Source organism: Cyprinodon tularosa, unplaced genomic scaffold, assembly GCF_016077235.1.
Source record: "Cyprinodon tularosa strain WSP-4 unplaced genomic scaffold, ASM1607723v1 ctg268, whole genome shotgun sequence".
In the NCBI taxonomy this organism is placed as follows: domain Eukaryota; kingdom Metazoa; phylum Chordata; class Actinopteri; order Cyprinodontiformes; family Cyprinodontidae; genus Cyprinodon; species Cyprinodon tularosa.
In genome coordinates, this window is record NW_024038972.1 from 194,309 (window position 1) to 221,560 (window position 27,252).

At 36.7% G+C, this 27,252-nt stretch overlaps 1 protein-coding gene across 5 annotated transcripts in view; it reads left to right on the forward strand.

The window, feature by feature from the left end:
- The window catches only part of wnk1b (WNK lysine deficient protein kinase 1b), a 106,825-nt gene that overhangs the window by 52,519 nt on the left and 27,054 nt on the right, over positions 1-27,252 (forward strand). The window contains exons 4-15 of one of the 5 annotated variants that reach the window (XM_038289387.1): positions 3,724-3,944; positions 4,454-4,611; positions 11,256-11,344; positions 11,551-11,690; positions 11,835-11,914; positions 12,025-12,195; positions 12,658-12,712; positions 12,937-13,130; positions 14,859-15,158; positions 16,966-18,360; positions 22,168-22,257; positions 22,523-22,594. In XM_038289387.1, the coding sequence (XP_038145315.1) occupies positions 3,724-3,944; positions 4,454-4,611; positions 11,256-11,344; positions 11,551-11,690; positions 11,835-11,914; positions 12,025-12,195; positions 12,658-12,712; positions 12,937-13,130; positions 14,859-15,158; positions 16,966-18,360; positions 22,168-22,257; positions 22,523-22,594 (2,965 nt within the window). The remainder of the gene's footprint in view (positions 1-3,723; positions 3,945-4,453; positions 4,612-11,255; positions 11,345-11,550; positions 11,691-11,834; positions 11,915-12,024; positions 12,196-12,657; positions 12,713-12,936; positions 13,131-14,858; positions 15,159-16,965; positions 18,361-22,167; positions 22,258-22,522; positions 22,595-27,252) is intronic. The other 4 variants (XM_038289386.1, XM_038289388.1, XM_038289389.1 and 1 more) reach the window with 4 other exon arrangements.

Here is a 27,252-nt window from a genome sequence, read left to right on the forward strand (position 1 = left end):
CTGAAAAATATCAATGCATTTCTGTCTTACAAATACAAAAAAATGTATTTCTAGTTTAAAGGTTGGAAGCTGTACTTTATTTTATTCACAAATGCAATTTCAGGCGGAATTTCCTCCTAAGACCCTCTGGACTTAAGGGGTTAAATATTATTTTGTGGAATGCTGTTTATCAATTTTATTTCACAAAGTATTAAAGTATTATCTTCTTTATCGTTGCACTAATCAGAAGTTACTTCGCTGTATCTTTTAAAACCCTGCCTTTGTTAAACCGTAATAATTAAAGGTATTCAAATATTTAAAAGCTGAGGATCAAAAATGGAGGAGAACTATTTGTTATGACGCTTTAACAGTAGCGCCGTTGTGTAAATAACCCTGCTGATTTTCAGAAAAATAAATATTTAGGCATCTTTCGTGTATCCAGCGGTTTTTCCTCCATCGTTCCAGAGCCATGTGAACCAGGTGCCTCGTCTTAAACGCCCACAGGTGTGGATCTGTTTTGGCTCTGAGGATCAGTTGGCAGCCTCTCAGCGGGTGTTTCCCTGCCTGCCACAAGGCGTGTGCTGGGAAAGGCTCCAAATGTTCACTTATCAAACAGAAATAATGAAAGACTCTTTCAAATGACTTTAATAATGGAATAATTACACAATAATTTATGACTTGTTGTTCACGGTTATCAAACTTTAATAGGTTCAGATTACATAATTGTTTGTCTGTTTGATAAAATCTTCCAAAACTATGTGATTTATTTCGCCGGCACTGCCTAAAATAATAACATAATTAGTAAAAAAAATACAGCCTCACTGATGATAATCATTGGAATGGTTTCAGTTTTGTCTATAAAACGATAAACATTTTAGATTTGACATTGATTTTGTTTGAATCTTTGTATCTTTAAAGGCTTTTTTTTGTTCTTTCTATTTTTATCTTTATTGATTCTCAGGAAAGTATCATTTACATAGACATAGGCCTCTACTTCACAGGATTAACTCCAACATTTGAAATATCAGAATAAGTAAGGCATTGCGTTATAGTAGTCCAAACAAAATCATTTTACTTCCCTGAGAAGAACAAAAAACTATAAAGAGGAAACACAACAATAAAAAAACTTAATTCAGTTTAATATCTAAGGAGGGTGGATTGTTGAGGAGATTTAATCACGTTTGGTCTCTAAAATTGAAATCCGATCTTTTAAATTTTATATATTCTACCTTAATCTGCCTCCACTGACAGATTTGTTCAGTCTTGTGATCTAGAGAGGCTGTTATTATTTTTCCATATGTTAAATGTTATGTCGATCCAGTCGTCTAAAGTTGTTTTGTCCTGTAATAAACATTTTCTTTTAATGTTTTTCTTACTTGCTCTTAATAAAATCCTCATTAAATATTTATTTCTTTTTGAGGCTTCTTGAGGAATTATGCCAAAATATATAAGCTTGATCTCCAAAGGAATGTTGTGTCTGAAAATGTCTTTTAAAGCATTATTTATTTATTTCCAGTAATCTTTAATAATTGAGCAGTCCCAGAAGACATGATAATGTTTGCGTTTTGATTTCTACATTTCCTCCAAAATGTGGGGGAAATTCTGTCGTAGTGGCATTTTTGAGCAGGTGTGATAAAAAATCTTTTTAGATTTTTCCATCCAAATTCTTGCCATTGTAGAGATTTATTATATGTCCAATGGTATCTCCATATTATTCCCCATTCCTCCTCTCTTATTGTCAAATTGCCCTCTATTTCCCATCTTGCTTTGATTTGTAGGGGCTCTTTTTTTAGATCCATTAGGTTTTTATAGATAAGTGAAACAAATTTTCCCTTTAATTTTTAATTTGTAGGCATTAAAAAAATTCTACGAGATATATATTTTTGTCAGTAATTGACCTCATTTTTAAATTAACAAAATTTCTTATTTGAAATATCGGTAAAAAACCTGTTTGTTCTAAGAGTATTTTCTCTTGTGTTTCAAAATCACTTAAGATTTTGTTGTTCATCATTTTGTACCTTTAAAGGTTTCAAACAAAAAACTCTCAATGTTTGGTGACTTAAAAAAAATCATTCTTATGGTGATATTAAGAATAGATATTTTTGCATTTAGAATTTTAATCCTAGATCCAGAGTAGGGCTGGGCAAAAAGCAATTTTCAAATCACAGAGGCTTTCAATTTTAGTTGCATTACATTTAACAACATTAAGATGGATTTTGGTAAGTACATTTCTTCTAGCCTTTTAGATGGTGGTAATATGCTTAAAATAGTTTTTCTACTACACAGAAGGGAAGAGACAGTTGCAGGAAGTAGGAACTTTTTCACATAAAGTTTACAGTTAAGTCCTGCATCAAGGTCAACCCTTTAGTGAAATATCTACATATTTGTGCTTAGTGTAAAGGGGAATTGCAAAAAAATATTGCAATCACAATATTGGTTGAAATGAAACGCAGATTTTCATTTTTGGCAAAATCGTTCAGCCCTAATCCAGAGTCCCTGTTCAGTCAGGAGAGGACTGGAAAAATGTATTTCCTTAGTATGAGGGGTGGACGATTTATCGGCCTTCCAATCTGGCCTAGGTGATCAGCCAATACATTGATTTGATCTTTTCCATTAATCTGATCTACTCTGTAAAGGTCTGAAAACCTCCCACTGCCATTGCCTTAAACTTTAATTTCTATTTGAGAGCAGTTATTCTTGAACTTTTTATTGTTTCACATGCAATGTTTTTTTTTTTGCAAATATCTTGTGATCTTATAGAAACGGACAGTGTAATTTGTAAAAGGGAATCTGTATCGATTAAAACAAGAATCGGCATGTCAGGCTTTTTAAATATCAGGAATCTTTGATCGGCCAGAAATATGTAATCGGTGCAACACTAATTATATATTCAGTTGTCTAAAAAACTAATCTGTGTATCACTTCAGCAACATGCAAACCAAGGTTTTCTGTATAAATAGTATCAATCCATCATTCGTAAAAACCTCAATCTCACTAAAATTACATTTAAATAGTTTTAAACCATCCGACTATTTATTAAATCCATTATCTGTACATAATTGCATCCACCTATCATCTATCTCCTATTAGATCTCTGCATCTGTTTATCCTGTCCCCTCTCTAACAAAATGCAAACACCTCTCTCCTTCTTTATTTAAAGTCTGTTTATAGAAAGGGTTCATACGGACCTTTTGTATCTGTGCTTTTAAATCAAGTGGTAACTTTAAACAATGTCTAAGGAATAGTTTCAATAATATCCATTCTAATTTTAACGTTTTGCACAATGATGGGGCAATTTATACTGATTTGTTTAGACATAGACCTTCGGACTTAGTAAACAGTGGTTACATAAGCTTCATGTTTTAATGATGGTGTTGGGCCTGTTTCTCTGCTTTTATTGCCTTGCCAAACTTTGATTTGGACTCATTAATTTTCCCATCATTGTCAACCTTAAAATTCTTGCTCATAACAGAAAGGCAGCTTTGTGTTTGATGTGGGTTTGTTCAGATGGTGGCAACAGTAGGACATATTTTCCAGCTACTGAGGGGAAATAAAGGCTGCTTGAAATGTAAATAAAAACAAGCAAACGCTAATTGAACAGTCTGGTTGATGATGATTTTGGATTTTAAAACCACAAGCTGTTTTTTTAGAGCTGAATAATAGTATTGTAAGCAATGCAGTTGGCCTTGTTGTTTCTTTTCAATGTGAAACAAAGTGTGACTGAATTTTTTATTTCCCTTTCAGGTATCTGAAACGCTTTAAGGTCATGAAAATTAAGGTCCTGCGCTCATGGTGCCGACAGATCCTCAAAGGTCTTCACTTCCTGCACACCAGGGCCCCGCCCATCATCCACAGAGACCTGAAGTGCGATAACATCTTCATCACAGGGCCAACGGGGTCTGTAAAGATCGGAGACCTGGGACTGGCCACCCTGAAGAGGGCATCCTTCGCCAAAAGCGTTATAGGTAAGAAAACGCCCTGCTGATGGACGGAATTTTAAAGGTTGCATACCTTCACTTTTGCAGGAGTAATTGCCGTTTAAATGCAAACATCCACAACATTCACGATCATTTTACTGCTGGTCGTTAAAGTAAACCACAGTTATTTTGGAAGGTACCTTTAGTATGTCTGCTGTTAAGCTAGATTTAGGCTGTCTGAGGATGTAATGGCTGCACACAAAAAAAATGTCTAAAGAAAACTTGGCTTGTTTTTTGGTTGAGTAGCCATCAGGCTGACCACAGGTATTTTTTCTGAATTCCATCTTCCTCCTCCTCTACCTTTAAGTAAGGTTCGCTGTTTGTAGTAATTACAGAGACCTCAACTATTTGGACACATTGCAGTCTGTGGTTTGTAGTACGTTTCTTTTTATTACAGTTTATGACCTGAATTTTACTGTCAGAGGTGTAAACTGTTTCCTGGCACATTTTAAGAAATCTAATGGCATCTAAAACTTGTATATTTCTATTTTTAAAAGGTACTCCAGAGTTTATGGCTCCTGAGATGTATGAGGAGAAGTACGATGAATCTGTGGACGTCTATGCCTTTGGCATGTGCATGCTGGAAATGGCAACCTCTGAGTATCCCTACTCGGAATGCCAAAATGCAGCGCAGATCTACAGACGGGTAACAAGTGTAAGTCTCTGTTTTCTGTATCCTCTCAGTTTATCTATCATGAGTTTTGTTGTATTAGTCAGTCGAATCCGAGTTTTATTTGTCATTTTGTTTCTGACCTACATCGCCTGTCCGCTTTTTCCCCTCTACACTTGTTTACTGACTGTATTAATAAGTTTGGCATGAGCTGCAGGAGTTTCAGTCATATGATGTTGTTTTTTGCTCTGATTAGGCCTTTCTCTATTGCCTCCCGCTTCTTCCTGTTTTTGCAAAACAGATTTTTTTAATAAAAGAAAGTAGCAGCAAACCAGAGGTCGATCATGTTTGACCATAGCAGTGTCTTCTGAAAGGATTTAGCAAAACCGTTAGTCGCTTTTTGTTTTACTTTTCTTATATTTGTAGCTTTAAGATTCTCACCTAAACACAAAAACTAATGAAAGGTTTCAACGTGGGTTAGAAAAGACTGGATATCGTTTTATTTATTTATTTATTTCAGTTCTTTCTAAGCAGAAAAAGTCAACTGATCCAGTGATCAGTTTCCCTCCATCTATCTTTCCATCGAACCAACATAGTTTTGTCCAATGTAGAGCTGCATCTAACAATTATTTAGCAAATCGTTTAGTCTGTTGTGTATTTTTTCAATTAATCGATTAATAGTCGGATAACCAAAGATTTCTTAAAGATGATTTTTTTTAAACCAGGTGAAACTAAAACTTTTCCACTTGAGGAGTTCTAGATAGAAAATATTGATGGATGTAATTTATTTTTTCTTAATTGCTAAATTTTTACATATTATTTTTACAATTCCTGCTCTAATTTGGTGGCTCTGTCAGCTAAAGGCATGTTTTACTGTCTCTATACTCCAGTTTACTATTAATCAATTACTAAATCAGTTGATGATTATTTATATAATTGATTAATCAAGATTAACGGTTTCAGAACTTGTCCAAAGAATGTATTAATACTGATGATAAGCAAGATATTAATGCAACTAAATCAATTATGCCCATAGTTTAGCAACAACTGAGCACATAACAAAAGAAGGTTCAGCAACTGGGGGTGGAATGTAAACTATTTCTAATTAAAACTTATAAACTTAAGTTGTTTTACTTCTGAAATGATTGATGAAAACAGCTACAGCTTAAGTGTAAATATCTGTGTTGCAGAGATTTAGCTTCAGATTATTATGTTCTGGATTACACATCTGTTTTCTTCTATTTTGAAAAGAATGGCACTAATGTGTTTAGCTGTTATATCTGACAAATGTCACTACTTTATGATTAAAGAGATTCAAGTAGGGCTGAAACAATTAATCGGATTAATTGTGATTAATGGATTATTGAAATAATCGTCAGCTAATTTAGTAATTGATTAATCGTTAAATGGAGATATATAAAATAGAGGTTCTAAAATATACCTTTAGCTGACAGAGCAACCCACTTCAAGCAGTAATTATACCAAAATATCAAAAGAATGTGAAAACATTTTGCATTTACAGGGTTTCCGCAGGTCATTAAAAATCATTAAAAGTCATTAAATAATTATTTTTTAAATTAAGGCCTTAATTGGCATTAAAATTTATTAAATTTGATAATCGTGGCATTAAAATGCTTTGGAAAAAAAGCTTGAGGCAGAGAAAAGGCCAGAGAATGGGGAAAAGGCAAATTTGAACCAAAGTGGCAGGAAAACGAGAAACTCCGGACGTGGCTGCAGCCTGTCCACGGTGAAGATGACAAAGGATTTTGCCTTGTATATATACATAGTCATGGGTACTTGTTGATGGCATTAAGATTATTTCTAAGAGCATTAAAAAGCATTAAATAAGAGTTACTCATTCATGCATAAACCCTGATTTAAGATAAAGATATTTTTTGTCTGTCAATATGCTCTATCCAGAACTCCTCAAGTGGAAAAGTTTAAGTTTATTAATCGAAAAAATAATCAACAGATGATTTGATTTAAAATATAATCATTGGTTTCTGCCCTACTTTCAATTATATTTTTGGTCTGTAAATGGATCACTTGGATTTCCGTTTTGACTCAAACTATGTGGATTGGGTTGTTTTTGGTCCATAATGTATTTAACTCCATCTTTATTTTCTACTTTTAAAGACAAAAAACATAGAACTTTTTATTCATTTTTCACATAAACGCTTTATAAAAGTTTCCGTAAAAAAAGCCAAATTGTAACCTTTAGCTGCCCATTTTTAATGTATTCAGATTCATTTAAAGTCCAATTTCAGAGTTTTTGATTTAATCCAAATAGTTTCCACCTCTTATGTTTGGCTTGCACATTTAAATTGAAAAGATTTAGATCAAGATTACCTGAAGTGCTTTGACAATTGGAGCTGGAGCAGTGACAGTTTGATTTAGGACCCTACAGGAGCTGAGTAAATTCAGACACTGTGGTTTATTTAGATCAAACGTCTGGCTTAAAACCAAGCTCCCTATTTCCAATTCCTTTTATCTCTTGCAATGTTTTTATGAAAGCTAAAGCCCTGTTGGATTATTATGGTGATCTGAGCCCTAAGGATCATTAAACTGAGTGATCTCATATACTTTAAACAACATAGCATTTAGCAAAACATGGCAAAATTTCCTGAATTTGTCACAGTGTGTTGGATAAGACCCTATGATAACCACAGGAAGCTTTATCACCAACTTCCTTTCTCTTCTTTGACTTTTCTACAGATTATATAAACAAATAACTTAATGTTTAGTGGATTTTTCTCAGGACTTAAGTGATTGGATATCTGTAATTGTTTGTTTTGGTTTTTTTAGCTGATTATCAGTCTGATTTGATCATAAGTGCACAAAAAAGTTTGGATTTGGAAGTTTTCATTTTAATAACAAATCTTTAAAACAGTCTTCCTTGGTTGAATCTTAACCACTTGGACTATGAGACAATTTCCTATGAGGATCTTCTCTCTAGACACACTTCCTCTCACAGTCCAAAAATATATTACTCAATAAATATTAATTATATTTAGATTAAAATAGTCTAATAATTTTTTTAAATTTCTTTCTTTTTCAACCAGGAAGCTTCCCCATTGGTCTCAGACAGATTTATTATCGTAGTGACTTAAATTGAAGTCAGATACAGGAATTAAAGACTGATTGGACTGTTTTTTTTTTTTAAACATTCAAAAACTGTCTCAGCTTACTGGGTTAAATATAAATTTCTGTACTACTGTGTCAGAAGGCAAGGCGAGGTTACTTTATTTATACAGCACATTTCATGCACAAGGCAACGCAATGTGCCTGAGAGCAACACAAACAATAAAAACAGAATAAAACACAATAAAACACAATAAAAAAAATAAACACAATACTAAATCAATCAATACAAATATATAAAAAATGCATATTGTATATTACAAGTAGTTAAAATACAATCAATCACCATAGCTAACATTAAATAGGCATGTTTTTAACCTGGAATTAAAGGTAATGTGGAGGATTTTTGCAAATAAAAAAACAAAAAAAAACAAAAGCCCATTTCTCCTCGTGCGCGCTCTGTTTAAAAGTTGCTGTATTCATAGCTCATAGAAGCTTACTGTGCCGGAACATCCGCGCTAACCCCTAAATCCCTCAATCACTTTAAAGAGAGGGAACTATATAGTGGACTTTATAGTGAACTGACCGTTCGGACAGATGATCAGTACTTTTTGCTTCCCGTTGCTCAGGTAACACCTCCTCCACCGCGCGGTGTCTGCTCCATCTTTGTTATTAGTCTGACAGCAAATCCCATAATGCTTTGCAAGTAGAGCTCTCTGCCTAAAGCATTCTGGGATATATCTACCTGTTGTGAGGCCTTTCTTTTCTTCTCATACATTTCGTTTACACTTTTACGGCATTACGTAAACACATCACCAGAATGATGGACAGTTAGGAGGACCACTTATTTAGATGATCCACCCAGTAAAAAAAGATCGTCCTCTATACCTTTCAACATTGTCAGGTAGAGGCTTCTTTGACCTCCTCACTGAGGCTTTACCAAACCTGCATGAAAATGAAATGCAGCCTCACCATGTTTACTGTTTCCAGGGACAAAAAGCCTTTCTGCTTTTTTACCAACATTATTTCAGGAAGAGATTTGATGCTCTGAAAGGCTTAGTCTGCATTGCAGCTCCCCCAAAGTTACATTTATACCCTGCTGGCTCTCTGATTGATGCCCTTATCTCCCTCTTAGTTTTAGTTATCAACCACTTTGGGGCTTATTTAGAGAGCTCCTGAGTTTCATAGTGTGTTGCCTCTTGCTTTGTGGTTTTGCAGCCTCAGTGACCTTTCAGAGAAAGTGTTTTTACACTGACGGATCATGTGACTCAGGTGGACATCATTCCAATAATTGAAGTGAATTATCTGCATCAGAACCAGTGAGGCGCCTCATAAAAAAGCAGCTGAATAAATACACAATCGGCAATTTTCAGCTTGTTTGTTTGTCTTAGAAATTCTGTTTTCATGTACTTTTTGTTATTAAAACTCACCGACTTCCAACTATTTCGCTAAGCTCGTCACATTAAATTAGATTAGCAAAAGAGGTCAAGAACCGGGCGGGGGGGCTGGGGGGGTTAAAGCCTTTGCATGGCGCTGTCTGACAGAAACTTTTTTTTTTTCCAGGACATTCTTTCCTTATGAAATGTGGAGGATTTTTGTGTCCAACACATTAAATTGACTTTTAAGATGATCAAATTAAATTATTATTATTATTTTTTTTTTTTTTGTGTTTTGTTTTTTATTCTCCTTAATGGGAATGTTTGGTCCAAGAGAGCAAACACTGTGTTGTGTACTCTTCATGGTTTGTTATCATTGTTTTAAACCTTGCTAAGCCGGGATGGTGTAATTTAGTCTTCCTCCATTCTGAACATTCCTTCCTCCCAATTAGCTTTATTTAACTAAAAGCTAGCTTTCTCTGCATCCCTTGCTTCTTATACCAGACTTAATGCCATTACATTGACCATCCGTCCCAACTTTGTTTGCTTCTGAATCCCAGCGGTGTGCATGTGTGTTCGTTAGAGCGTGTAACAGAGCGATGAGGCTTCTTATATGACGGTGGGTTGCAGGAAAGAAACATGCTAAGGAAAACGGGAAGAGTAGGAGGAAAATAATTTTCTGGTTTGACTCCATCAACTTGATTTTATTGATTTTTTTTTTTTTTTTTTTCTTTTCACCACCTGGTTGGTAAGTTATTCATTTCACCAACCTTAAAGCTTCCCCTCTCTGCTATATGTTGAAATTCTTCTTTGTGTTTAACTATTATCTGCCTGCCCTGTTTGTGTTGCATTGCATCATTATTCTAACTCTTAATTGACTCGTACGTCTTAGATCCAGTTACGTTGAATTTATCTGCAAGACAGAGTTTAAACGGTGGAGCTTGTGTGTGGAAAATTTTATCAGCAATCCACATTTTATTTTCCGTAACTTGGTTAGCTTGTAATCAGATTTGACAAAGAGCAGCGATAGATATGCAGAATAAATGGAAAATTATATTTGTAATTATATACATTTGATCATATAACAAAAAAAGCAATAAGCCAAAGGTATTTATTGTGCAATTTAGTAAATCGTTGAAACATAATCTCAGTAAAATGAGTATTTTTACCCTTTAAAATAAGATAAGTGGATTTTATGTACTTGAAATAAGAGACTGCAGTTGTTTTTCTTACTTTAAATGTAATTCTTTATTGGCAAAATGTCATTATTCCAGAAAAAGTGCACTTATTTTAAGAAAAATAGGCTTACTTGGTGCTTTTTATTTTTGTTTTTGTTTTTTTTAATTTCTGCTTTTTCGCTAATATATGGAGTTAAATGTGACATTAAAGTCATTTAAGAAGCTTTGTAATCTAAAATTATTCCTACAGATGCATTAATGTCCCGTATGCATTAACTAATTTAGAAAATTTTATTTGTAAAGCAATAAAGGGAATAAAGTGAAATATAAAAAAAAATATTATTAATTATAATACCAATAATTTAATGTCTGTTTTCTGTTACATAAAAAAAATATTTGTATCTTTTTAGTGGCATGTAAAACCAGCAACTTTATTCTCTTTTATGCATTTTTTTATTATTTAGAAAAAAATAAGCATTTCCAATGTTTCATTGATGTATTCTTCTTTTATTATGATTTATTTTTCTCTGAACTTTATATCTTTTTTTTTCTCTTGTCCAATAAGGCATGTATTGCCTTTTACTATTCAGCCATAGCCGTCATTCCTGGTGCCAAACCTCTGAGCTGGAGTCCAGCTGATTATGTCCGTTAGTATTACATCTCAGAAACGGGTACTTGAGCTCTTAATTGCTTCTGTGACCCTGTGGTTCATTATTTTCCCCTTCAGCTGTTTTTTTGTAGGGTCAAACCTTTACTGACGGGTTTCTGACACGGCAGGTCCTCTGATCAACAAATATTTAACCCTAACATCCGATTTCATTTATCTTACTGAGTTAAACATCTGATGCTCATCTAAAAAAAACATACTTGCACATATGGTTAAGTCATGCATGAAAAGAAAGATTATGTACAAAGGTGAAAATTAGAAACTTTGAATTAGATATTAAAAGCTATATATGGGTAGCAATAAGTTAGAAGAAACCTGAATTTTGCTTCCTTCTCTCCATGTGTTAAAAGCTTTCTCTGCACTTTGTTCTTTTTTTTTCTTTTGCAGGGAGTGAAGCCTGCGAGTTTTGACAAGGTGGCCATTCCTGAGGTGAAGGAAATTATAGAGGGCTGTATAAGAACAGACAAAGATGAGCGGTGAGTCACAAGGATAAAAACTGCCCCCAAATATGGATTTCTTCTCTGACTTGTTGTGCTTCCTGTTATTTTATTTCTTTGAGTCTTTCTTCTTCCTGTTTTTATGCTAAATAATTTTAGTCATAATTAGGTACTGTCATACAAAGCTGCTCTAGCTTTGTGTAGTTTCCTGCTTTTATTTTTCTGCATGTCTCTGTCACCTCCAGATATGCCATCAAGACCCTGCTGAACCACGCATTCTTCCAGGAGGAGACGGGGGTCAGGGTTGAACTTGCAGAGGAGGATGATGGAGAGATGATTGCTATCAAACTTTGGCTCAGAATAGAGGACGTCAAGAAGCTCAAAGGCAAGAATTTGGGAAACTTAGTATTCATTTGTGTGTAGGAGCTTTTATTAGAGGCTCAGAGAGGAGTGTTGACAGAAAACCCCCTAAGCTTATATTTGTACAGCCAAGGTTAATAATGGACAGCGTTATTTCACATGCCTACAGGTAAATATAAAGAAAACGAAGCCATCGAATTTTCCTTTGACCTGAACAGAGATGTACCGGAAGATGTTGCCCAGGAAATGGTAGGTTCAGCTCCTTATGGGGGGTGCTCAAGATCTGGAAGTTTTTATTTAAACATTTGATGCAACATACGCAGATGGGAAATGTAAAATCTTCGCGCTAAATCCTACAGGTGGAATCGGGTTATGTTGCTGAGGCCGACCACAAGACCATGGCCAAAGCGATCAAGGATCGCGTGTCTCTAATCAGGAAGAAAAGAGAACAGAGGCAGCTGGTGCGAGAGGAGCAGGAGAAGAGAAAGCTGGAGGCAGAGCAGCAAAAAGAGGCGTTCAAAGCTCCCCAGGTTTGTGGAAACAAGGATTTTTTTTTATGGAGGTTAACAGCAGCTGGGAGGAAGGATCTGAGAAAATCCTCCCTTGTGCACCAAGGTTCAAATAATCTCTAACTAATAAACCTCTCTCATTCTGCTTCATGTTATTACATGAAATGCGAGACTATGTCCAACATTTATGGGGGTTTTATCATCAGTTTATCTCCAAACCTGAAGTGTTTTTTGCTGCTCTGAAAACAGGCATAAAAAAAAAAAAACTTGGTAAAGTCAGAGAAGGCTAGAAGAAAATATGCATTTATGATACATTATCTCAAAGCAAATATATGTAAGGAATTTTATACAGTTTTGATCTCAGTACATTAACATAAAGAGCTTTTCTGATTTAGTTTGAGATCATGTGACTAGAATCAAACCTGAATTGATTTGATTGTGTTTTTCTCATGTGTAACGTTCCAAGCTTGTGTTTTTTTCCAGTCAAAGATGGAGGATGCAGAGTCAGAACAACTTCACCACCAGCATTCTCACACATGTAAGGCTGGGAGCTGTTTATGTACCATGTAGTTTACCTTCATCTATATTTAATTGCTAAAGCTGATAAACATGTAGTAATATAGCAGGATATTATAAGTTTGATTCGGCCATATTTAATCAGAAATCAACCCAGAACTGATTCCTCGTTCTTCTCTGACTTTCTTTCACTTTGTTCTGCTGCAGTAGATTAACAGCAGATTACCTCCATGTTTTTCACTTTAGCTGAAGGCGGATTGGACAGCGGACAAGGTTCCTCGGTTTTCTCCTCCGACTCCCCCCACCTGGGTCAGCTGACTATGTCCTACAGCTGCCCCCCGTCCTCCCAGCCCCCCTCCCAACCCCAGACCCCATACCCCCAAACTCCCTCGGCTGCGTCGCAGCAGCATCCAGGCTACTCGCAGCCACCGCAGCCAATGGTGAGTAACAGCTTTATGTAAAGGCCTCATGGCGGTCAGCTCCTGCCTGTCACTGAAATGACTCATCAGTTATTTTGGAGTGAGCTTTAGTGACAGTTTGCAGTGTTTGGAAGTGGGAATGAAGATGTTTCGGTTGTTGCATCAATAACTTTAGACCAGAAATTGTTGGACTGCTCACTTATGCAACAATGGCATGGAATTTACACCCTTAAATCTAATTTTGACAGGAAAACAAAACTTTATAACATCACCACCATTTAACTCATCGGTCAGGTAACACAGATAGATGTTCTCCCTAACATTCAGACATTAGGTCAGTTATTTGCTTCATTTTCAGAGGACAAGTGGAAAAATTCCTACTCCAGGGACCATTCACTTTATGTTGAGTCATATTCTTCACCCTCAAAGATTTCACTTTACACCTTTTTTTTTTTTTTACGATCACTTCTTTCCACCTCTTTCATCAACATTTGATGCCATTTTCCTTTCTTTAGAAAGGATCGCTCTTTTGTTGCGGCGCTTTGCAACATTTTCCCCAATTTTTTACAACCATGCACTACCGTGTTATAATAGATCAACACAAAGTACTATATTACAACACTTTTGCATCTAAAAATCTATAAAGTTTTGTGTGCATTGTTATTTAGCTACCTTTACCTTTACAGTCACAATAAAGACCTGATTGATGCTTAGAAAATATATATATTTCCAGTCAGACTGCAAACATTTCAACTTCTTGTTGGGAAAAAGTAATAAAAGCAAACCTTTAAGGACTTGGAGCTACAGAAAATGTGGTTTAACAAATATTTGACTGAGGATTTTAAAACAGATTCATCCCACAGGTTTTAGATTTTTGCTCATTTTGTTGGTTTATTGGGTAAAATCCCTGTGAAATACACAAATGATTACAGCAACAATATAAAAAAAAACAAAAAAACAAGAGAACTTGTGGGGAAAAAAATGTTCCTTACTTGTTTAACTAAAGGTTTAGGGTCCAAATGTAACATAATTCATACAGTTAGATCATTTTTTTTAAATAATCTAATTTTCTTGCAATTATGCTGCAGATTAGTTTGATTCCTTTCCTAATGTCCCTTTCAAAGTGGCTGTTAATAAAGTTATGAGTTGCATTAAACATCATTATTATCTCATCCGACTTTATTCTGGACTGATTTACAAAAAAAGAAAAAAAGAAAAGACTCTTTCTGACGCATTTGTTGAGTTTATAGATTCATTGAGTTAATAAGCCCCATTTTGTCATCAAAGGTTGCTTCTTGGCGCTGGTAGAGTTTGCTAACTACTTGATGTATTGGGTTAGACCACTTCTTAAAAGAGGGTTTCTGAATCAAAAACTGTCATTCTTGCTTGAAGTCAAATTTTCCACAATCTTTCAGATGTTTGTTTTTTCTCATGTTAAGTATTTGTCTTTTATTTACTCCTTTGATTACATGATCATTTATGTCCTCTCTGATTTAATCTAGTTATTGTAGAATCTTTAAAGTATTGTGTTAGAAACATGTTATGTTGTTCCTGGTGAGGTGATCTGCCTCTAATATTAGATAAAAAAAATGTCTGTTTGAAAATGTTAACCTGCATTTTATTTCAGTTCAGTTTTCTTGGTTCATCCTGTTATTCTTTTGTTTCTCTTGAAGTGCAGTTTTTTTTTTTTTTTTTTTATATTTTCCATGTTAATCTCACCTTCTTCCATCCCCTCTCCCTGGCCTGCAGCCTGCGTCACACGGCCGTCGAAGCCGTAGCATGTCTATTTGCGTCCCCCCTTCCTCGTACTCCTTTTCCCACGCTCCTTCGTCTGTGGTCGTTCCTCCAAAACAGCCCGCCACGCCTCCTCCAGACCTGTCCTTCCACACCTCCACCGCCTCCCCCTGCGTGCCTCTCGCAGCTGAGAGGGACACATTCGCTGGCCGCCTCTCTAAGGCCCTGGAGACGGTGCTGCCCCTTCACTCGGGCTCCTCTCAGCCCAGGGCCAAGCAGCGGAGGGCCAGCCTGCCTGCCCTGTTCTTCACCCCTGTAGGTTCACATGTATAATCCCCCCGTTGGGAGGGGAGTCAAATAGGGAAGAGAGAGAAAAAGATGAGAAACTTTTTTTTTTTTTTCAATTTTAGTGGAAGTTACAAACATGAATTTAATGTTTTCAGTTCATTAGTAATACGATATACAGGTATATATCTGTTATTGTTACCAGCAAACCAATAACAAGAATTCAACTTTTTTTTTTTTTTAAAGCTGCATTAAAAACTACACCAAAAAAAATTAGTTTTAATTTCTCACAAGCTGTACTTTTTAGAATTGAGCTCTTATATCAGCTTGGATGCTAACAGTTTACAGGTAAATTAGCAAAAGAAAAATAATTGCTCATAAGATTGCATCTTAAAAATATTGAGCATCCGTTTTTTTCTTTTAGTGCTGATCCTGGGACTTTACTCCTCTGCATGTTTTAAGGCAGCACTAAATGCTGCTGTTTTTTTTTTTATATGTTCTTTGGCTCCTCCTGCAGTCTCGGCGGCTTCTCACACATGCAAATTCATTTACTGTTAGGGAAGTCCTCATGAGAAACCACCAACAATGTAAAGTAAAAAAAGTAAAAGAGTTAGAAAACAGATGTTCCACCATCTGATAAAATACCTGAAGGAAAAGTTTATCCTTTTAGATTTTTCTTGGATGATATAATAGAAGAAACTCTTTAAAGTCTGCCTGTAAAATCTAGTTTAATCTTTACATTTTTCTGACTGTTGGCTTCTTTAAGCTGTCTTTAAGGAAAGCTCTGTGTTTAAACCTTGAAGCTTTTTCTCTGTTTTTTATCCTAAGAAGACATCCATAAGGAGAAACTCTTTAAATAACACTTCATAAAGTATATATATTAAATACCATGAGATATGATGACAGATTTTTAAGGAAATGGTAATCTTAAACAGACCAGAGAAGATGCTTACAGTTACAGAAGGCAGCTCTTACCACATGTCGTTGAAGTGGAATCGCAGCTAAAGAAGCATTTTATACAACTCCAGTGTGCCACATCATCACACGTTTGGGAATTAGTTCAGGCAGGTATTATTTGGGTTTAACAGACTCACACATCATCAATAATCCCAACACTTCAAATGTTTAGAACAAAGTCGCCGTTCAGTTATCCTTCAGGGAATTCCAATGTGTGTCTGAGCTGAGAAATGCCTAAAACATCCAGAGTGGGAAACCCCAGGATCATGGTGGGTCAGCACCGACTTGTTTATCTCTCTTTGACTCTCTCTCTCCCTGGAGTTGACCCTCATGTGTTCATATTGAACAAAGAGTCTGAGTGTCACGAGCCATGATCATGCTCCATGGTACAAACGTCTTGTATGAGATGCATCTACAGTCAGATTAGACATCTTATTCTAGACCAAACTGAGTGCTAAAAACAGGAAAATGTGTGATTTATTCCTCACAAGATGCTAGCTGCCTCATTTTGTTTAATCCTGTAAATAATTAGTTTTATCTGACTGAAGATGCATTTGACTTCGAGCCTTTTTGGCGTTTCCTCTTGCCTTCTCCACTTTCTCTCCAGCTCCTCTTGCTTGGGTTCTGTCTTTCTTGGTCTGCCTGTCTGTGTGCTGCAGCTCTACCTCTGTGATCCACATGCTGTAACCAGCTTTACATCTACGCCTCACCTGATTTTGTTATTTTTTATCATTTTTAAGTAAACTTCCTGATTCAGCCTACTTGTGTTGTGACAGATTCCTTTTGTTTTGTGTAGAACTCTCGCTCCATTTCATTTGGGCCTTTTCAATGCGATTCACTTGATCTTCATGCTTAAATCGATTGTATCTCACTGTCGCAGCAGCATTCAATGCCACATCCCTACAGCGGAGGAGCGGGCGGGGGAGTCCCAAGTCTCCCAGAGCCTCCGAACATTTTCTTCCCCTCCATCGCTGAGCGTCCCATTTCCTTCTCTCCTCCACCAACCGGGCCTCCAAAGGGCTACAACACCCAGAGACGCAAGAGCACCTCCATCTTGGAGGCTCATACACGTCACTTTCAGCCAGCCTACCCCCGGTACGGAAGCACCCTGCACCCGTTTTCTGGCATGGAAACTGCAGAGGCTCCATCTCTCTTTATGGTGAACCCTGGCTTTGCAGCAGCCGCTCAGAGGCTCGGCGCTGGTGACTCTCTGCATCTCCCAGGGCAGTCCGAGCCCACTTTGTTTGGATATAAAGACATGCGAGCAGAACACGAGGAAGCAGTGAGGCGTTTGAGTCTTAATCAGGCTGCTTTGTTGGACCATTATGAAGCAATGGCGTATGCAGGGTACCCAATGACGGCCCACCAGCTGGGTCACCTGAGTTATCATCATCAGAGACAGGCAGCAGCTGCGGCGGCAGGCGTTGGCTTCGATCCTGGTCCTCCACCTCAACCGGGATTCATACACCCACACATATTGCAGAGAATCAGTGCACACAGCCCAATACCCCCACCGCTGCCCCCCATGACTCCATCCACTGGAGGGTCCATCTCATCTTCATCATCCGACAGCTGCTTCCTTCCTCAGCACGCCTCCTCATCCTCCTTCCCCATTTCTGCCCCTCCAGTAATGGCAGACGCTCCTCCTGCTGGAAGTGTTTTCGAGTTCCATATAGCTGCAGCCGCCGCCGCTGCAGCTGCAGACCCAAACCTGCTGGCGTCCAGAATTTACAGAGCTCGGCGGAGCTCTATGGACCTCCCCCTGGAGGACAGCTCTGGAACGGGATCCGGTGGTTCGGGATCCTACAGTCGCCTCCAGCCGGTCACAGAGGAGCTTTACTCCTACGTCAGCCCAGAGCTTCCAATGCCTCCTGGGAACCTCCTCCTTCACCACATTGGTTTAAGCACAAAGGACCGAAGCCCTGAACCCTCCAGCGACTCTCTGGCCTCCTCCGATGCTGGAGAGTTTCAGTCGCCACCTCCCCCGAATCTCCCTGCTCAGTTTGACTCCTCAGCCGCTCAGTCCATCCCTCGCTCCTCCTCTTCTGCACACCAAGATTCCTCAGGAGGAGTCCTTCATCAGGACCCCCAGGGACATGCACCATCCATCCAGCACTTTTTCCCTCCAGCTCTGTCCTCCGAATTCCCACCTGGTGGAGCATCATCAACTCACCTGGAGTCTCTGCAGAGTCCCTGGTTCCAGCAAGGAGGGGTGGCACCAGCCCAACCTGATATGACCTACCCTGAGTCATTGCAGGCTGCTATTCCCCCTCTGGTACAGAGTTTAAACTTAGGAAACACTGGTAACCCTCTGGGTCAGTTACTAAGGGAAATCATTCACTTATTGTTTACAAAACCTTTTATTTATTTATTTATTTATTTTTTTTTTAAGGGTTCCAACAGTCTTAAAAACTATAAGGTATGAAAAAAGACAATTTATATTATATTATGAATAAATCCTTATACAATTTCAGGTTTAAAATTGCAAATAGAAGAAATATGCTCACTGATTTAAAAGTTACAAGTTTGGAGACCTAAATAATCTTACTTTTTTTGTTTTGGGGTTTTTTGGGTTTGTATTTGTCTTTTTCTTAATTTTCAGATAAGTATGTCCATAGAAAAAGCTTTAAAAGGCGACGTACAACCTTCAATTTGAACCAAAATTGTCTAAAAATCTTATATTGAGAAGATAAATATAGAATAAAATCATGCTTAAATGCACACATGAATGTACCGTTAGTTAATAGTGTATAGCAGCTTAAAGGAAAACCAGCATTCAGTCTTTTTGTGAAGCCTGTAAGGACTCCACAGCTTCAATTTGTTGAAAACGTCTCTCTATGTAGCATTCGATGGGGAGGTCGCATATCCCCAGCCTTCTTTTAAGGACTCAAAGGATTTTTAATAGATTCAGTGCTGTAATCTGAAAAGGCTGTTACTAAACTCTTATTTTCTCCTCACTCTAATGCATAATACTGATACCCTCCATCATCATCTTTTACATAAAATGCCTGTTTTAAATCATAAATACCGATTGGATCTATTAATAATGATACCACCATCTCCTGGTGTCAATTTTGACCCAAATTTCAAGATGAATCTTATCAGAGAGTGATTTACCTTCCTTTTTATGGAAGTTCTTTCTTTGTGAGGAAGAACTTTTGTCTTTAACCCAACCAATAATGCTGCATCTTCAGTGACGTTGTCGTACCTCCACCAAACACTGGCTTCAGCTAAAGGATTTAAATGTGAGGAAAGTCTTTCTTTGACACCAGACTTTCATACTGGGTTCATCAAACTCAGTTTATTGACATTTAGAAGTAATCATCTAAGGCAGCATTTAATTTTATACATTTTTGTCCTTTTCTGTTTTTATAGTTAATTTATAGGACAGGAAAATGTGTATAGATGGTGAAAAATTTTTATTAAATAATGATCTCTGAAGCTTATAACTTTAAGATCCAATAGAAGTTGGCAGCGATAAAGCAAAATGGGTAACTTATTTCTACTTTTTTGTACTTAAATAGGAAAAAGTTTATATAAATTAATTATGATGATGATGAACAATCTGAAAAGGAAAGAAAGGAAGATTTGTTGGAACCCAGCTTTAGCTACAAACCTATTATTTTTTAAACCACTTTATAAAAAATAAAAAAAAGCTTTTTTTTTCTTTTACCGCCCAAGGTTATAATCTGCATATAAAACAGAGGATATAAGCTTTTAATGCATTTTAATTGAATGATATTAGTAATCTGACCCAGAGGCAGTCATAAAGACCCCTGTTGTTTCCATACCCTGCTGACCCAGACCCTCCCCAGCTGATGCTTGTTATTCATCCTGTAGTCTCCTTGTGATTTTAACCCCCTACAGTCATATATCAGCACCGCAGAGAGAGTCTCACAACACCCCCACCCTCACTGCTCCTTTACACTGTAATTGTGTCTAAACATTGCTTATAAAAAGCTTGATTTAAATCAAATTCAGCTTAATTAGAGTTTAATAGAGAAAGGCTTGACTGTTTGACCTCAAATAGAATCCGTATTATTGTTTCTATATCTTTAACAGGTTGTTTTGGAGACTCTCTCTGGTGAACAAGCTTTAGAAACAGTCTAAGCCCCCTCTTTTATGTGTTTATTTTTTATTTTGGTTTACTTTGTCTTATTAGTAAGTAATATTTTGTCTGTATGTTCATATATGAATGTATATGGAAAAATGTGTGTTTGTGTAGGTATACTGATTCTGTGTCATACTTACATGTTGATCGTACAAATCCAAAGTCTGCTTGATCTTTTAAAAGTTTCCCAAACTTACAATTAAATATAGAATAAATATAACTATTGTTTTGTACTATAAGCTTTTAATTAGTTGCATTATTGATAGTAATAATAACGAAATGCAAGACTTTGAGGATTTGTATGAACAAACACACAGAAACATACAACAAAACTGAGGGGGCTTGGTCACTATGCAGTGTAACCATGCAGAAATCCATTTCTATGTTTGATTTTTAGGTTTTCTTTTGTAAATACAAAAGAGTTTGGAGATTAAAATATGTTAAACCCTTAGAATGCTGCCAAAAACACCTTTTTTCTTTTTGCATTTGCTTCCAGAAACTCGTTAGCACAGGACTATCCTTTCATTTCTATCATTCACTCATTATTGGGTTTTATTTCGCCATTCATTCTTCTTTAAAATAAAATATTCCTGTACATTTCTCAGTTATATTTGGGTCCATTGAACCTGATCGATGATTTTCTGACCGTGTTGTTAGAAGAAGGTAGGTAGCAGCAAATGGATGTGAGCGACACAAAGCCAAATACAGGAGGGGCTCATTCATGCTTTGCAGATTTAAAGTACAGTTTCGGGGAGAATTTCACAAAAGTCATCATGGACTTCAAGGTTGCATTAATTTTAGACTTTAAGGATTTAATCTTTTTTTTTTCCAAGGTTGAAATTAATGTACCACATAAATAGTTAATTCAATTAAAGGTAAAAACCAGCATGGTTCAGCTCTGGAAATGCCGTTCCATAAACTTTTTTAGCCTAATTTATCCATTCCCTTCCTTATCCCCCCACTGTAGCAGTGCTAACAAAGTGGCTCGCAGCATGCTGCAGCCACCACCATGCATGACTATTTCTGCAGTTTCCCCAGATTTAAAAGCACCTCTTCAATCCTTCCCGATATGCTACTATTGCATCCAGTAGTTGATTATTTATTTATTCTTTTATGTGACCTTAAAGTTTTTCTCTGGAACTTAATTGACTTTTCTTTGGAGATGTAGAAAAGGGCTTCCAAATTGGACAGCGATGCTGGTATTGGAGAAAATTCCCTTTCTTAGCAGGTCTAAGCCTAAGTGGCTCCTGTGTTTTTTCTAAACTTCCTGGAGGATGTTCTTCCATTTAAAGGGAAAGGTGGATGATCAGACAGTCGGAACATGAAAAAATGAATTCATTTCACCTTGAAAAGACAATGATTAAAAAGCATCATTCAAAGCGTAAAACTTGAACAGATTTGTTGACCATGTCTGGATGCTCTCCAGACTGTAACTATACCATTTCGACACAGATGTGTGGATAACTACAAACAAGGCACAATGAAAGAAGCAATCTAATCTGTAGTTAGTGTAGCATTCTGTTTTTATTAATCTCCACCCACTATACTGAGCTCTAATCACTATGTTATGTAACAGTTATTAGTGCTGCCAATCCTCTAGGGTCTTACCTGCATGTGAAGTGTCCTACTTACACCCTGCCTAACCCCAGTAATGTGCTCGTACCGTTGCTGTATTTTCATCCAGTAGATGATGCTTTAGTGTACATGTGCTGTCTTTGTGCATGTGTGCATACACAAAAAGAAAGTGATCATAAGAGAAAGGGGCAGTCTTGTGTTTGCACTCATGCTTGCTTTGGGTTTAAATCTACAAACATGCACTGATTACTTTTCTCTTTTTTTTTTTTTTTCTTGTTCTCATTTTTCTGATTTCCTATCTGCACCCTTCATCTTTTTTCCATCCTGCAACATTGGATCTCCTCTTCTCGCTGTCTGTCCTTCGGTCTGTCTTTCTATGAATCTTTTTCCAAGCAGCAGGCTCAGACTCCAACTCCTAAACCAAGTTCAGGATCCTCTCTAGTCCCTGCTGCTACACAATCTGATCCTGCAGGGACGTCCCAACAGGTAAGAAAAACGAAGAGATCATAAATTTCAGCTTTTATTGTGTAAACTACATACAGTCAAAAAAAAAAAAGTTCTAAAATTAATCCTTGTACAGTAATATGCCATTTTTAACCTTCTTTTAAATATGTGCATAAAATTGCAATCCAGTACAATATTTATTTTAGCAACTTGATTAGATTTTTTAAGCAGTGCATTGGTATTTTATTTTGTCCCACTAATGTTTCTTTATATCTGTATTTGTTTTTTCCATCTCATTTTATTCCGGGCTCTGTTGTGTGGTCAGAGTTCTTCCCTTCAGAGTCCATCACACACAGGCCTGCAGCAGACATCTGCACAGGTACTTATTGATTACATTTAACTGGCCCCTATGTGCCTAAACATGTACTGGCACTTAGCAGAGAGGTGTGCTGCACTTAGTGTATTTAGCATGCTCTCTATGATCACTTCTTTGCAGGAAAAGTGCAAACTAATGCAATACACTATATGGTTCTTAAGCTCCTGTCCTCAAAGGCTGGTGTATTGTTTTGGATGCAGCTGTACTTCAATACATGTATATGAACTGATTAGTTTAATAACAAGGCTACGTAGAAGATCACTGCATGCTGAAAGGTTTGTTCAGCCTTTACATCCAGAGGTTTTTAGATCAAGGACGCATCTAAAAGTAGCAAGACACCAGCAATGTAGGACAGGAGTTTGAGATCCTTTGAGTCTTACTTAGATTTTTTTTAATCGTTTTGCAATTTTTGCTTACAAGCATCTTGATTATCATTTTGTGACTTAGAGAATAGTTTATTTATTAAATAAGATTATAGAAAATGAGCCCTTAAATATCATTACACCTGGTAAAGATGTGGAAAAAGTTGCAAATCTTCAGACAAAGATTTCTTTAAAAAAAAGGTCTACAGTTCATGAAACAGGTAGACTACCAATTTTATTCAGGTTAAGTTCCTGAAAGTGAGCATTTTCATTGTATTTTGAAATGGGATTTAGTTATTCTCCCATTAAACTACAGTGGGAAACTAGTATAAATGCCAACCACACTCTGCCTGCAAGAACCATTAAGTAGAGTTCATGTTTTTAAATACAGGATCTTTGATTATCCTTCATGGCAGAAAGCAATACAGTAAATTTTCATTCATCAAGTTTAGATTTCTGGTTTACAATTTTGATATGCTGGTGAATTTATCCAAACTAAAAACACCTTTGATTAAAGACCATTCAAAAAGTCTTTTTTTCCCGTGAGCACATTATTATTATTCATACAGTATCAGTAGAAAATGATTAGAGATGACATTTTAAAGTAACTTCATCATCGTATGTTAATGATTGCTTTAGTGAAACAGCAGTCTGTGTGTTTCCTGTTGAGAAAGAGCAGCCTTTCCTAAACTAGGAGAGGATGACATTTCCATCCCTTACAGTTTAAAAGAACAACATCACTATTAACTAATGAAGGTTCCTCTCTCTCCCTCCTTTATTTGCATATTTACATCAACAAAAAGAACAGTTTTTTCTTATTATAAAACATGCATGTTTTGATAGCTTCCTAAATATAAAATTCTCTCGCTTCTTTTTGAAAGACCTGACTGATACTGAAAACATCTAAATTTGAGTCTTGGTAAAAGATTGGGCTGAGCTAAAAATCTTTCCATCGCATTCACCTGCTGATATCTCTGTTCATGTCTTCTAAGAACACCTAAATGTATCTACAGTGAAAGCAGAGCGAAGAGAAAGCTTTTTTAAAATCTTTTTACTCATCTTTACTGGGGGGTTTTAATTATAGCGGAGGTTTTAACATTTGGAGAAGTTTTAACATGTGCACATTAATGAGCAAATTACCTTAATAAGTAAGCAGCTTTAGTAGAATAGCAGTGAGCAGTGTGTGTGGATATAGCATGTTCTGCTTGTTCTTCAGCTAACTTTTTTAATTTTTGTCTTTTGATCCTCTTGCATGCTGCTTGTGTTTCACCACTGGGTTTGTGTCGTCTTTCTGTGGTGTGGGTGTGTGTGTGTGTGTGTGTGTGTGTGTGTAGTTCTGTGATCTAAGCCCATCACCTAGTATAGAGCATCTTTATCTGTTATACCAGGCTGCCCAGCAAGCTCTGGTTAAGGTAATGTTGAAATATGTGGGTTCATGTAAACCAGTGACTTTCCTTGTATGTTTGTGTGTCTGTGAACCTTTGAAACTAATTGCACATTTGGATCTGTTTGATGTCCTTTAAATTACCAGCAGATTCAGCTTCCATAATTGAATGAACTAACTCTTTTCATATTTGGTAGCATTTTTCTTTTATGTACCTAGGACACTCCCCCTAACTGCTGTGATTAAAAGCATGAATAATAAATGAAGGAGTTATTTTATGGAAATGAAGTCGGGCACTATTTTCAGTATCACAACTGATAACCGTGAAAAGGTCAATGTTGAATCACCAGGCAATGAGAAACATGAAATGTGAGCACTTTTAAAATGCAAGTTTATATTCCTGGCTAAACTTTACGCAAATTCATGTTTTATGTGTAATTTCTATGGTCTTCATTCACTTACAATACAAGTTTCATCACAGTCACTTAAAATTGCATGCTTTTTGACCCACTGTGTCTTTGAATGTGGCAAGACATGCTCAGGGGCCACAGTTACTGAAAGCCAAAGGCTCAGGGGCGGGACATCCATTCATCATTGCGTGAAAAAAAAAAAAAAAAAAAAAAGTTTGTTTAGAATGACTCTTTGACTTTCAAAGCTGTTTATTTTACTGCTTTAAATCAGAAATTCAATAAATATTTCCATTTGTGTAAAGAAATCACACTTGAGAATTTTCAGATCAACAATGTGAAAAGCAAAAATGCGCATTATGCATTTTTAGACTTTAGACAGATTTTATTTGTCATTTTGTTTACACAAGTGCAAAACAAAAACAAATTTCGTTTGGAAACAGTTCACTGGACAATTTCATCTTTTAAAAATGCAGCCTTGAAAAATAGTAAAAATGACTGTAAATTTACAGTTCTAACTAATCTTTTTTTAATATACATATAAATAATGATAAAATATAATAAATATAATAACATACAATACAATAACCCATTCTACAAAACATTCAGCAGTCTAATGGCAGTGGGGAAGAAACTGTTGTGGAATCTGCTGGACCTGCATCCAATGCTTCGAAGTCTCTTTGTTTTGTTTTTTTTGTTTAACAAACATCAACCTGATATTTCTGACTTCTCAAATCTTTACAATAATCCGTCTGGTCTTCGTACTAGCTGAGAGGAATGCATTAGTAGTCCGACTAATTTTAATAAGTTATAAGCTTGAACTCAGTAACGGTATAAGCTTGAAGTATATGAACTTGGCAAGACCAATCACTCTGGTTTCCCCCAGACTGAAAATCCAATATGGCTCCCTGTCTCATAATAGGGGTGATAGATGCCGAACGCCAACCAAAATACTCAACAGCTTCTTTTCTTAGGAGGAACTGCCACTAGCTGCGTTTCCCATTACATATGTGTGGAAAACTATGTTGATATTCTAAAAAAATAAAAAGTTTCGTAACTGCTGTATTTCAATTTAATAGCAAATGCAATAATAATTGCACCTGAATACATTTGGTAATGTAATAGCTATGAAAACAAAATGGCAGAAGCAGATGTAAATACGTGAGATATATCTATATTTCAGCCATGGCTCTAGAGTGCGCATTGTTCTCCAAGTATGTCCGGTCTTCTTCCGCATGTTTTTAAAAGGCAGAAAGGTCCAGTTGCCAGTTACATGACTCGAATAAAGTGTTTTGTCTGCAGTTTTGCCAAGTATAAGATTTTCGATACAAGTGAAAAACCACCTCATCAACTGCAATTTCAAAATTTTGGTGTTTCCATTTACCAAATGTATTTTCACAATTACACACCAGTAAACACACCTGTTGACTTGTATTACTAATACATGGAGTTTATGACTGATGTCATATTTATCTGGGTTTCTTTAAACCTGCAGCTTTGTGAGGTAATACTGTCCTTGCTCCTCGGACAGACTGAGCTATATACAGGTGCTGGTCATAAAATTAGAATATCATGAAAAAGTAGATTGATTTCAGTAATTCCATTTAAAAAGTGAAACTTGTATATTATATTCATACATTACATACAAACTCATATATTTCAGATGTTTATTTTGTTTAATTTTGATGATTACAAATGACAACAAATGAAAATCTCAAATTCATCATATCAGAAAATTAGAATATTGTGAAAAGGTTCAAAATTGATGGCCCCTGGTGCCACACTCTAATCAGCTAATTAACTCAAACCACCTCCAAAAGCCTTTAAATGGTCTTTCAGTCTAGTTCTATAGGCTACACAATCATGGGGAAGACTGCTGACTTGACAGTTGTCCAAAAGACGACCATCGACACCTTGCACAAGGAGGGCAAGACACAAAAGGTCATCGCTAAAGAGGCTGGCTGTTCACAGAGCTCAGTGTCCAAGCACATTAATAGAGAGGTGAAGGGAAGGAAAAGATGTGGTCGAAAAAAGTGTACAAGCAAGAGAGATAACCGCACCCTGGAGAGGATTGTGAAACAAAACCCCTTCAAAAATGTGGGGGAGATTCACAAAGAGTGGACTGCAGCTGGAGTGAGTGCTTCAAGAACCACCACACACAGACGTATGAAAGACATGGGTTTCTGCTGTCCCATTCCTTGTGTCAAGCCACTCTTGAACCACAGACAGCGTCAGAAGCGTCTAAAGAGAAACAGGACTGGACTGCTGGTGAGTGGTCCAAAGTCATGTTCTCTGATGAAAGTAAATTTTGCATTTCCTTTGGAAATCAAGGTCCCAGAGTCTGGAGGAAAAGAAGAGAGGCACTTCATCCACGTTGCTTGAAGTCCAGTGTAAAGTTTCCACAGTCAGTGATGGTTTGGGGTGCCATGTCATCTGCTGGTGTTGGTCCATTGTGTTTTCTGAGGTCCAGGGTCAACGCAGCCACATACCAGGAAGTTTTAGAGCACT